This window comes from Leucoraja erinacea, chromosome 46 (assembly GCF_028641065.1).
Source record: "Leucoraja erinacea ecotype New England chromosome 46, Leri_hhj_1, whole genome shotgun sequence".
In the NCBI taxonomy this organism is placed as follows: domain Eukaryota; kingdom Metazoa; phylum Chordata; class Chondrichthyes; order Rajiformes; family Rajidae; genus Leucoraja; species Leucoraja erinaceus.
Window position 1 is genome coordinate 250,812 of NC_073422.1, and position 12,392 is coordinate 263,203.

The window sequence follows — 12,392 nt, forward strand, 5'->3', positions numbered from 1 at the left end:
CCTTCTCAGCGGCTCTTCATGGACGGGCTCCTCGGGTCAATCTGTCAAAAAGTGAACAACATCAGGAGTAAAAACTAATTAATTGAGACCTGGAGTGAAAGTCCTCTGGACCTGACAAGCTACTTAATACAATAACTAGCCGCTAGAGGGTGGGACATGGGAGACAATTGAGACCATGGTGACGTCTGGCAGCAGCGGCAATAATAAATGATTTCAATTGCCGCTGATGAGCTCAAGGGAACGGTGCGGGAGGTGACATTTCCAGCTCAGCCACATGTCATCAATCAGTAAACGTGACATCGTCACATCACGCACCATGACTCATTTCACCTTTCTGTGGCTGGCTGTGAGCTGTGGTGGAGGCCAGTGCTGTGGTGGAGGCCGGGGCTGTGGTCGAGTCCTACCCAAGCCCAAACGCTAACCACACTCGATATTCCGTTATTCACCTCACTGCAACCGAGGTAGAGACACACCTCAAACATCCCAGCGTACAAAACCTACAAAACGGTTTCCCTAAACACCAATTTGTGTTTTACTCTGGAAATAAAAGGGGGGGGGGGGGGGGGGGGGGGGGGGGGGGACCCCACCCATTGCAGCCCCCTACGGACGGCCATGAGTAATTTGCAAATTGCTGCAGTTTGCTGCCCATTGCATTAGGGAAGTCATTGGCATTCTTCATTCAAAGAGAGCAAACAAGAGCTAACCCTCTTTCGGCAAAGTGAATACGTCCCAGCGTCCTTGGGTACGACTAGCCAGGTGCACATCACATTACGGGTCTGACGTAAGGTGTACCCACTTCCTCAGTGGGCAAAGAATCACCAGGTCAGTGCCATCTGCTGGCTGGCGTTGAGATGGCTTCACCCTACATGCTACTCTGCCAGCTTAGCTTGAACCATGAATGTAAGGCGTAGTGTGGCATTTATGCCAGTCCACCCCAGGTCGACAATGAAAGCTTTGATGCCACACAGAATGTGATCAAACAGATGACTGATGTGCTGAACCAACACTTGGCTGCCTGGCTGCCCGAGAGTGCACTATTGTGATCAGCAGAGCAAGATCAGTTTCAAGGTTGTCTGTTACTACCTTGGCAAGAGGACAAAGTACTTTCTGGCAGACTGATGGAGCAATCCTGGGTAGTGAGCAAGTAGTTTAGTTTAGTTTGGAGATAAAGCATGGAAACAGGCCCTTCGGCCCACCAAGTCCGCGCTGACCAGCGATCACCCGTACACCAGTTCTACCCTACACACTAGGGAAAGTTTACACAAGCCAATTAACGCACAAACTGCACGTCTTTGGAATGTGGGAGGAAACCGGAGCACCCAGGAAAAGCCCACGCAGTCACAGGGAGAACATACAAACTCCACACAGACAGCACCTGTTGTCAGGATCAAACCCAGATCTTTGGGGTTGTTAGGCAGAAACTCTACCGCTGTACCGCTGTACCGCCCATGACACAATGCTTGGCACATTGCACAGTGCACACATTCAGTACTTTCTCCTGCTTGCCTACATTTGTTTCAGGCTGCAATTGAACAACCCCTGTATGTGCAAGAGATTGGGACAGGGATAAAATAAAGGGCAAGACACCAGACATTCTTCTTCTATGATAATTCAACTTTCCTTGAGTTTGGGAATGACAGTAACATCAGTGTTATAGCTGTACATACCCTCTATGTTCTTGTCCAAGTTCTGACCTGCACCCTTTGTAATCTTGCATCTGCCTTGGGCTTCAAACCAGTGGATGGAGCATCACTTTGGTGACTCGCTCTATCCTCTTTCCCAATTGCAGTTTCTGTGCCGGAGGCCAATCCATCAACGCCTGTTGGTCACCTCCCAGGTGAATCTTCCCTAAATGCAATGTAGCTGAAAAGTTGCACTTCATTGCCAAATTGCTTGCTCTCTCCAGCATCCCCTTTGATTTTCAACTAATTTGCTATACCCTCATTTTGGGATTGAGGAATGCAGCCTGATTTACTTCCACGGACACCCCACCCTTTGTCTAGTTTATCATATTAGCATTGCATGTTGTCCTCATACAATGGCAATACAGCACACATTTACAATTGAGTTATGTTTCAGTGTTGATTCTGCCGTGCCCCACCTCCCTTTGATTGAACTGCGCCCATTCTATTTATTCATTGCCAATTGCCTGAATTAACTAGATGCTGGTTTTCGTGAAGAAAGATACGAAATGCTGGAGGAAAGAGCCTGTCCCACTTCGCCATCATTTGCGCGTCATTTACGCGACCTCGTCGTTGCGTTGAGACGCATGGGTAACGTGTGGGCCACGTGGGATGGTCGCATGGAGAAGCGCGGAAGGGTATGGAGTTGCGCACGGTATCGCGCGGCGTTCCGGGATTTTGTAGGGCACAAGATCTTCGCACACCTCCTTCGTGACATATTGCGTACGCACACAGGCATATTGTGGTCGCACGCAGGTATCCTGACCTCGTACATGTAGCGCGTGGTGGCGCATGGTTACGTCACCGTACGCCGCTGCGCACCGCCCATAGGCAGTCGGCCACAATGAGAAAATAATTACGCCAAAAATATCAATCAATTTAAGGGTAATGCCTGCAGAGTAACACCTTAATAAGTATTGTTGAAACCTCCTTCGTTAAGGATGTTTCAAAAGTTAACATCCAGGTAAGGAGTGTAGATTTTATATTACAAAAGAACACTAGTAACCAAATTATTTTTTTTTTTAAATAACCACCAACAATTTTACTAACACCATTTAAAAAAAAAATTGGAAACTAATTCTTAAGCTGGGTTCAAACCCTCACACTGCTATAATGAATACAATTTTGTGTTTGTTGGGAGTAATTCAGAAAGTTTAAAATAAATGAATTTTTCCAGCAAACAATAATTTTATCAATGTTTTACGTAACAAATGATGTCAATACACTGACTAATTGTACTTGTAGAGCAGATAAAATATTTGAAGGCGCTTGATGAGGGGTGATGACGCCCGCGACTGTCGTGCGTAAGTCACTACCGGCCTGGCGTGTAAATGACGGCCAAGTGGGACAGGCCCTTAACTCAGCGGGACAGGCAGCATCTCTGGAGAGAAGGAATGGGTGACGTTTCAGGTCGAGACCCTTCTTCCAATTTGGTGTCACATAGTAAAAGCCAATCTGTTTACAAGCTCATCTTTGTCATGCAATGGTGATATGATAAAAATTAATCAGGGGTTGTCTCCAAATTTGTAAAAGTAATTAATGGGTTTCATTCCTATAACATCTGATCATTCACACTGCTAAAGACTTTGCAGAATTTGGAGCTGAGGTGCTATGAATTACAGAGCCTTATCGCCAGTCAAAACGACAAGAGTTATAGGGAGATGGTTACATTTTAGCAAATTCACACTGCTCAAATTCACTTTTGTCCAAATTATGCTTGTTACTAGAATGCTGAATATAATGCGAATTGCCCCTATTGTAGGAGGGTGGTAGAGGAATTTTGGATGAAGCACTGTATGAAATTGCTGCCAGATTCCTCCTTGACTTTGCATGCAGGCCTTGTGGATGTTTTCCAACATGCCAAGCATGTTATTGGACATCACCCTCAGAAGGTCACTCAGTCAGAGCCCTGGTCTGACTCCTCTGCAGCAGGACTGATGTATGACCTTGCATGATCATTGTACCTTAGCCTGCTGAGCTCCACATTAAAGAATTAGTGACACAAACACATGCCTGCCTCAAGAAGTGAGAGTTGGAAAATATATAATTTTGGACTTTTTTCGCATAAATTTCATTGGAGTAAATTTCTATTTCATACTCCGATTTTTTTGGTGGCAGTTTGCAAATTCCGTAAGAGCAATTTTATCTGCTCTGCAAGTACAACTAACCAGCAAGCAAGAATGTCATTGTCCTATCTGGGACACATGACAATAAACTCTCTTGACTTGACTTGACTTGGCTTGGCAATTTGTCTTTTGGTGAAAAGGTGTAGAGAGGGTAGAAGGCCACCCCTGAGAGTCCATGCGGAGGAGGGTTGGCGGAGATGGTAGGAAGGGTCATCACAAGGACTCCTTCCCAGAGAAAAAGGCACAGAGTCAGAGGCGATGGAAGAAAGGTTGAATGTCATGGCGGGCCTGGAACCCGTTGAGATGGGGACAGAGGGATACAAAGGTGAGGCCTCTATTGAAGGCAGATCGTTAATTATCGGAAGAGTCTGTATGGTTGCAACCATGTCAAGGTTGAGGAGGGGCAGGAGCGTGGACAGAGGTTGAGGTGAGATTGTGGGGGGATGATGGGGGTTCAGAGAGGAGGATGATGAGGAGTAGTGTAGGGGTTTGGGGAAGTCGGGGAAACCTGGCTAAAAGAGGGGGGTAGCCCAATGGAATGATTACCAAGGTTCCCTCAGGAGAAGGGAAGCAGCAGGACTCAGGAGAGTCGGACTCAGTCTGTAGAAGGGTTCCAACCCGAAACATCAACCATGCTTATTGTCCGGATATGCTGCCTGACCAACTGAGTTACTCCAGCACTTTGTGACTATCTGCTGAGAGAACACTTGGTTCCAATTCCACAACATATAGAATGAATACCATTTGAAGAGAGTTCTAACATTGTTCTCTTTAACATTACAGCATCATGGATCGGGAGGTAGCTTTGATGACAGAAATGGATAAAGTCAAAAAGGAAGCTAGTAAGTAAAAGAATAAGTTTCCTTTATCACAGCTGGTCGCAAGAAAACTGTAATACTTGCTTCAGGCTTGTGTTTATTAGTGGCCCACACAGTTTGCTGCAGCAACAATGTTAATCCTGCTTTGTACAGTTGTTGATGTTTCTGCTTCATGTCTAGTTGTCTTTCAATGTTGTACATATGTGTATTCTGTGGATGCAGGTCTGCGACATCATCTCATGGTGCAAGCAAAAGCTGATGGCATTTAATGATGGCATTTTCAACTGTAAACCTAATGGGTGATATATTTTAAAAAATGTTCTGTGACTGAATACTGATATCAATGATGCAATTCCCAGCTATTGGGTGAATGGGGATGGGAATCCAGTCCAGAGGAAGTCAGGGGTTATGGAGCAAAGGCAGGAGGATGTGGTTGAGAGGGAAAGGCAGATCAGCCATGATAGAGTGGCAGAGTAGACAATGGGCCAAATGGCCTAATTCTTCTCCTAGAAGTTATGAACTAATGAACTTGCAGTGCAGCAGCACAGCCTTCAGCTGATTGTGGAAAGAGTGTTTGAAGATGAAGACTTTGGACGTGGCACTAGATTAATTGTCTACCAGGCGATTGTGATCTCATCTTCCTATCCGCTTCGGAGATTGGTCTACCTACAGCAGATGTCGGGAAGAACTCGAGAGATATCACTCATGCTGTCTCCACAAAATTATCCAGAATCACGGGCAGGATTGTACTGCCTGTGGTGGTGGTGAAGGCAGATACAATAGTGGCATTTAAGAGACTTTTGGATGTGCATGGATATGCAGGGAATGGAGTGATATGGATTATGTGCAAGCAGAGAAGCAACATATAACATATAACAATTACAGCACGGAAACAGGCCATCTCGGCCCTACAAGTCCGTGCCGAACAACTTTTTTCCCTTAGTCCCACCTGCCTGCACTCATACCATAACCCTCCATTCTCTTCTCATCCATATGCCTATCCAATTTATTTTTAAATGATACCAACGAACCTGCCGCCACCACTTCCACTGGAAGCTCATTCCACACCAAGTAGTAGGTGTTGGCATCATGTTTAGCATGTTTGACATTGTGGGCTGGAAGGCCTGTTCCTGTGTTGTACTGTTTTAGGTTAGAAAATGAACCAGCATCAGTGTCCTCTCCCAGACCAATGTCCCCAGCAATGAGATCATATTACTCTTTGTCACTCTGCTAGAAATATCACACTGGTCACATGCCTGACACCAAATTCCTGAAACTAATACTCTAGTTTAAGTTCCTTCATGTGAAAGGATTATCAGGTGGAAACAGGCAAAGCTTCAAAAATGTTCTGAAACTGTGTTTGGAAATGCCATGTCCCATAGAACATCTGGGCATCCCTGAGTCACGCATCTTCAATGGCGCTGCGAACCTTGAGTCCACACGTCAGGATTACACATCCACCCAACGTAAATGAAGGAAGAAGAACAACGTCCAAAACTACACACCTTCAACTTGCCAAATGTGAATCCGGTGGGGAATAGGTGGAACCAAATGGGGTGAAGATGATGGCAGATGGAGCCACGTGGGAAGGGTAGGGACAGCAATTTGAAATGACATGCTCAAAATGGCCGGTGCAGACAGTGTCCATATGATCTAGTCTCCACTATATTTGTGAAACCATGCATGGACAAGGCGCTTGGATAAATAACATCCCGTGGTCTGAATATTGACCTCTAATTTCCCTCTCTCTCCATCCCTCCCCCACCCAAGTGGTGCCAGCTTCAGTCGTCTCCTTTAGTCTCTTTTCCTGTAGCTCGTTCTCACCTAACACACAGCTAACAATGGCCTGTTTCCTTTATCACTATTCATTTGTTGTATATCTTTAGATATCTCAGATTCAGATTCAGATTCAGATTCAATTTTAATTGTCATTGTCAGTGTACAGTACAGAGACAACGAAATGCATTTAGCATCTCCCTGGAAGAGCGACATGGCAAATGATTTGAATAAATAATAATAAGTGTCCGGTGGGGGGGTGGTGATTGGCAGTCACCGAGGTACGTTGTTGAGTAGAGTGACAGCCGCCGGAAAGAAGCTGTTCCTCGACCTGCTGGTTCGGCAACGGAGAGACCTGTAGCGCCTCCCGGATGGTAGGAGGGTAAACAGTCCATGGTTGGGGTGAGATCAGTCCTTGGCGATGCTGAGCGCCCTCCGCAGACAGCGCTTGCTTTGGACAGACTCAATGGAGGGGAGCGAGGAACCGGTGATGCGTTGGGCAATTTTCACCACCCTCTGCAATGCCTTCCGGTTGGAGACAGAGCAGTTGCCATACCATACTGTGATACAGTTGGTAAGGATGCCCTCGATGGTGCAGCGGTAGAAGTTCACCAGGATCTGAGGAGACAGATGGACCTTCTTCAGTCTCCTCAGGAAGAAGAGACGCTGATGAGCCTTCTTGATCAGAGTAGAGGTATTGTGGGTCCAAGAGAGGTCATCGGAGATGTTGACTCCCAGGAACCTGAAGCTAGAAACACGTTCCACCTCTGTCCCTTTAATGTGGATGGGGGTGTGCGTGCCGCCTCTGGACTTCCTGAAGTCTACAATGAGCTCCTTGGTCTTCTTGGAGTTAAGGGCCAGGTTGTTGTCAGTGCACCATGCTGCTAAGTGCTGGACCTCCTCCCTGTAGGCCAGCTCATCGTTGTTGCTGATGAGGCCAATCACCGTTGTATCATCTGCATACTTGATGATGGTGTTAGTACCATGTACAGGTGTGCAGTCATAGGTGAAGAGGGAGTAGAGGAGGGGGCTCAGCACACAGCCCTGTGGAACGCCGGTGTTCAGGGTGAGGGTTGAAGAGGTGTGCTTGTCTAACCTCACAGACTGGGGTCCGTTGGTTAGAAAGTCCAGTATCCAGTTGCAGAGGGAGGGGTCGATGCCCAGGTTACCGAGTTTGGTGATCAGTTTTGAAGGTATAATGGTGTTGAATGCTGAGCTGTAATCGATGAACAGCAATCTTACATAAGTGTCTCTGTTGTTGAGGTGAGAGAGGGCGGAGTGAAGTGCCGTTGAGATGGCATCCTCCGTACTCCTGTTCTTGCGGTAGGCAAACTGATAGGGATCCAGTGTGGGGGGTAGGCAGCTTTTGAGGTGTGCCAGGACCAGCCTCTCGAAGCACTTGGTGATGATGGGGGTAAGTGCAACTGGGCGGAAGTCGTTGAGGCTTGCCGCAGTGGAGTGTTTTGGCACTGGCACGATGGAGGTGGTTTTAAGACAAGTGGCGACAACTGCTTGGGCAAGTGACAGGTTGAAGATGTCAGTCCAGATGTCTGTCAGCTGCGCAGCACTGGTCCTGAGCACGTGCCCGGGGATGCCGTCAGGGCCAGCAGCCTTACGTGCATTAGTCCTACTCAGTGCCACGTACACGTCGTAGGGGGTGAGTGTGAGGGGTTGGTGATCGGCAGGTAGCACAGCCTTGATGGCTGTCTCTAGATTGTCCCTGTCGAAGCGGCCATAGAAGTGATTAAGCTCCTCAAGGAAGGAGGCGTCGCTGGATGTGGGGGTGGTGTTGGAGGGTCTGTAGTCCGTGATGGCCTGGATGCCTTGCCACATGCATCGGGGGTCGGAGTTGTTATTGAAGTGCTCCTCAATCCTGAGCTTATGGCAGTGCTTGGCCTTCCTGATGCCCCTCTTCAGGTTAGCCCTGGATGAACTGCAGGCTCGAGCATCGCCTGACCTGAAAGCGGTGTCCCGTGCTTTCAGCAGTACACTACATCACCAGCGATACCTCTCGTTTCCCTTTGCCCTGACTCTCAGACTGAAGAAGGGTCTCTCCCCGAAACATCATCTATTTATTTTCTCCAGAGATGCCTGTCCCGCTGAACTACTTCAGCTTTATGCATCGATCTTCGTTATAGACATGATAGACTAATATCATTGCCATCTCATGGCTTCTGGTTGAAAGTCATTTTAACTATCAAGCCCACTCCCACTCGCACTCCCACTCCCACTCCCACACCGCTGTGTATGTCCTCAACACTGTTATGGAAAGGACAAACACAAATTGGAAGAACAACATCTCATAGCCCATTTGTGAAACATTCAACCCAATGGTATGAACTCTGAATTTTTTGATTCCAGGTAATCCATTTCCTAGATGCCGAGGCGCTAATAAAGAATAATAATATTTCTGGCAGCAGGGTCAGAAATAGAATCAGAAAATTTGTAAGATTGTGTCGTGGGCATTGGTGTCAATCTGAACATTGAGAGGGTATGTTTAAAGGTGATGTGGCAGATGGCTGGAGTTCAAGAAAGAAGAGGTCAGGGGAAGGAAAGAGATGACAAAGTCTCCTGCCTTCTCCCCATAACCTCTGACACATGTACTAATCAAAAATCTATCACTCTCTGCCTTAAAAATATCCACGGACTTGGTCTCCACAGCCTTCTGTGGCAAAGAATTCCACAGATTCACCACCCTCTGACTACAGAAATGTCTCCTTCCTAAAAGAACATCCTTTAATGCTGGGCAAAGACCTCTAGTCCTAGACTCTCCCACTCGTGGAAACATCCTCTCCATATCCACTCTATCCAAGCCTTTCACTATTCAGTAAATTTCAATGATGTGTCCCCTCATTCTTCGAAACTCCAGCGAGTACAGACCCAGTGGTGTCAATGCTCATCATAGGTTAACCCACTCATTCCTGGAGAGCGAGGAAGACAGAGTAGAACGTTAGAATGTGATTTTTATGGTTTCTAGTATGATCTTGGAGTGACAAATAGTTCCAGTGGGGGATAGTGTGGAACAATAAAGCACCAGGTTCAATTATATCCAGGTCAGAGATAAAATCGCTATGGATATTTGTGCCCTGATCTTGAGATTGGCTATGTGACTGAACAAGGCCAGTAGACTGAAAGTTTAGCTGAGGACAAGGACATCAAAATTCTCCGAAAGCCCAAAGCCGTCATGCATTTAAAATCATTTTGATTACACATGTATTTAATCAGTGACCACAATACAGCAGTTATACTTGACTTTTGCAGACTCGTCAGTCAGTAGTAGTTTACATAATCAGATATACCTGAGTACATTCAAGGGAATTTGTTCTGGATGAACGGATGGTCTGCCGTAATGTTAAAGGATGAAGCACATTCCTTCGAATGAATGAACAAAGTGTTTGTGCAACCCTCCACGGTTCCTAGAAGTACAGGATCTTTCAAAGACGATTATGACATCCAAGAATATCCTGACCATATGAAAGAACAAAGGGTGGGTTGAATGTGATGTTATGATGAGAAATGATCTTGAGTACACAGAAGAAATAGATTTGTCTTCTGTGTACACCACGTACTCCACTAATCCACGTTCAATTAAGGCTACTATATTACAGCATGTAATGCTTTCCTTCATTTGAACTGCAAATAAGATATTTTTTTAATAAAACACAAGGAATTTGTACATTCAAAGGAAGATTAACTAAACTTGGCATGAGACAATGCCAGCTAGTAAGGATCGTGAAAGGTTTGTTTCAAGAAAACATAATTGTGTGCCAGAAGGCATGGAAGAGCGTAAAACGGAGCCAGGTCAACTAAGGACACAGCTCGCTGGCTCCAGCATGTTTCTATAGCATCAAATCAAGTAACTGGAATGATTACTTGTTCATTTGTCCAAGAAAGCAAAACTAATGAAAGAGGGATTCAGCTGCGCTAAATAAGCAACTCTTTCATGCACCTGACAAGCCAATGGGTGCAACACTGCTCAGGTATAAAATGTCTCAGTCATTCCATTTCTGTGCTGAATAATTTAAGGTCATGGTGATACAGTAGTCCCTCTCTCTTCAAATTTCCGATAAACCAGATTATGCCGAAATTCCAATTCCAAATCCATGCAGAAAACGTTAAATGGTATGAACTAAGGCCAGCAGTTGTTTTACCTCAAGATTATAGATGCGGAGCAGATGCGATGGCAATGTTTAAGAGCCATTTAGACATGAGTGGGCAGGGAATGAAGGGATTTTGACCACATGTAAGCAGATGTGCAGTTTAAATTAGCATGACGGTTGGCACAGATATTGTGTTTCCCCGTTCTAAGTTGGTTCCCATTCAATGTTTCTGCTTACCAGCCGCAAGGCAGGACACTAATTAAAAGCTTTTATGGAACTGAAAATCTCACTGACATAACTGGGAAAGAATTCAAGGCAGGGTAACATTCCCACGCCAGTAAACTCTGAATCATTCACTTCCCACACAGAAGCTCACTCATTTGCTGAAGCTGATGAGGAAGGCTGATGCTAAGTTTCAAGAGACAGGCACAGAAGGGACAGAGCTTGAGTCCTTCATTACAGCTTGTGCTTCAGCAGAACTTCACTGGTTGAGGAGTGCTAGGGATGCCCTCATGTAGTGAATATATATGCACAAAACTTTCGTCAAAGAGTCGAATTTACAACAATAGAAGCACTGGGAAAACATAGAAACATAGAAAATAGGTGCAGGAGGAGGCCATTCGGCCCTTCGAGCCAGCACTGCCATTCACTGTGATCATGGCTGATCGTCTCCTATCAATAACCCGTGCCTGCCTTCTCCCCATATCCCATGACTCCACTAGCCCCTAGAGCTCTATCTAACTCTCTCTTAAATCCATCCAGTGATTTGGCCTCCACTGTCCTCTGTGGCAGGGAATTTCATAAATTCACAACTCTCTGGGAGAAAAAGTTTTTTCTCACAGTCTTAAATGACCTCCCCTTTATTCTAAGACTGTGGCCTCTGGTTCTGGACTCGCCCAACATTGGGAACATTGTTCCTGCATCTAGCTTGTCCAGCCCTTTTATAATTTTATATGTTTCTATAAGATAACCCCTCATCCTTCTAAACTCCAGTGAATACAAGCCTAGTCTTTTTAATCTTTCCTCATATGACAGTCCCGCCATCCCAGGGATCAATCTGGTGAACCTACGCTGCACTGCTTCAATCACAAGGATGTCCTTCCTCAAATTAGGAGACCAAAACTGTACACAATACTCCAGATGTGGTCTCACCAGAGCCCTATACAACTGCAGAAGAACCTCTCTACTCCTATACTGAAATCCTCTTTTTATGAAGGCCAACATTCCATTAGCTTTCTTCACTGCCTGCTGTACCTGCACGCCAACTTTCAGTGACCGGTGTACAAGGACACCCAGGTCTCGCTGTAGCTCCCCCTTACCTAACCTAACCCCATTGAGATAATAATCTGCCCCCTTGTTTTTATGCACAAAACTTTCGTCAAAGAGTCTAATATACAAGAATAGAAGCACTGGGAAAAGTGGATAACCTCACATTTATCTATATTATACTGCATCTGCCACGCATCTGCCCACTCACTCAACCTGTCCAGGTCACCCTGCAATCTCCTAACATCCTCCTCACAGTTCACACTGCCACCCAGCTTTGTGTCATCTGCAAACTTGGTAGTGTTGCTCCTAATTCCCTCTTCCAAATCATTAATATATATGGTAAATATATATGCCCCAACACCGAGCCTTGCGGCACTCCACTCGCCACTGCCTGCCATTCTGAAAAGGACCCGTTCACTCCTACTCTTTGCTTCCGGTCTGCCAACCAATTTTCTATCCATGTCAACACCCTACCCCCAATATCATGTGCTCTAATTTTAGACACCAGTCTCCCATGCAGGACCTTATCAAAGGCTTTCTGAAAGTCTAGATACACTACATCCACTGGCTCCCCTTCATCCATGTTACTTGTCACATCCTCAAAAAATTCCAGAAGATTAG

The 12,392-nt window shown here is 45.9% G+C and overlaps 1 protein-coding gene across 2 annotated transcripts in view; it reads left to right on the forward strand.

Annotated features, from left to right (window-relative positions):
• Positions 1 to 12,392, forward strand: part of LOC129715012 (SPATS2-like protein) — a 157,659-nt gene that overhangs the window by 121,451 nt on the left and 23,816 nt on the right. For both annotated transcript variants that reach the window (XM_055664830.1, XM_055664829.1), the window contains exon 8: positions 4,592 to 4,650. In XM_055664830.1, the coding sequence (XP_055520805.1) occupies positions 4,592 to 4,650 (59 nt within the window). The remainder of the gene's footprint in view (positions 1 to 4,591; positions 4,651 to 12,392) is intronic.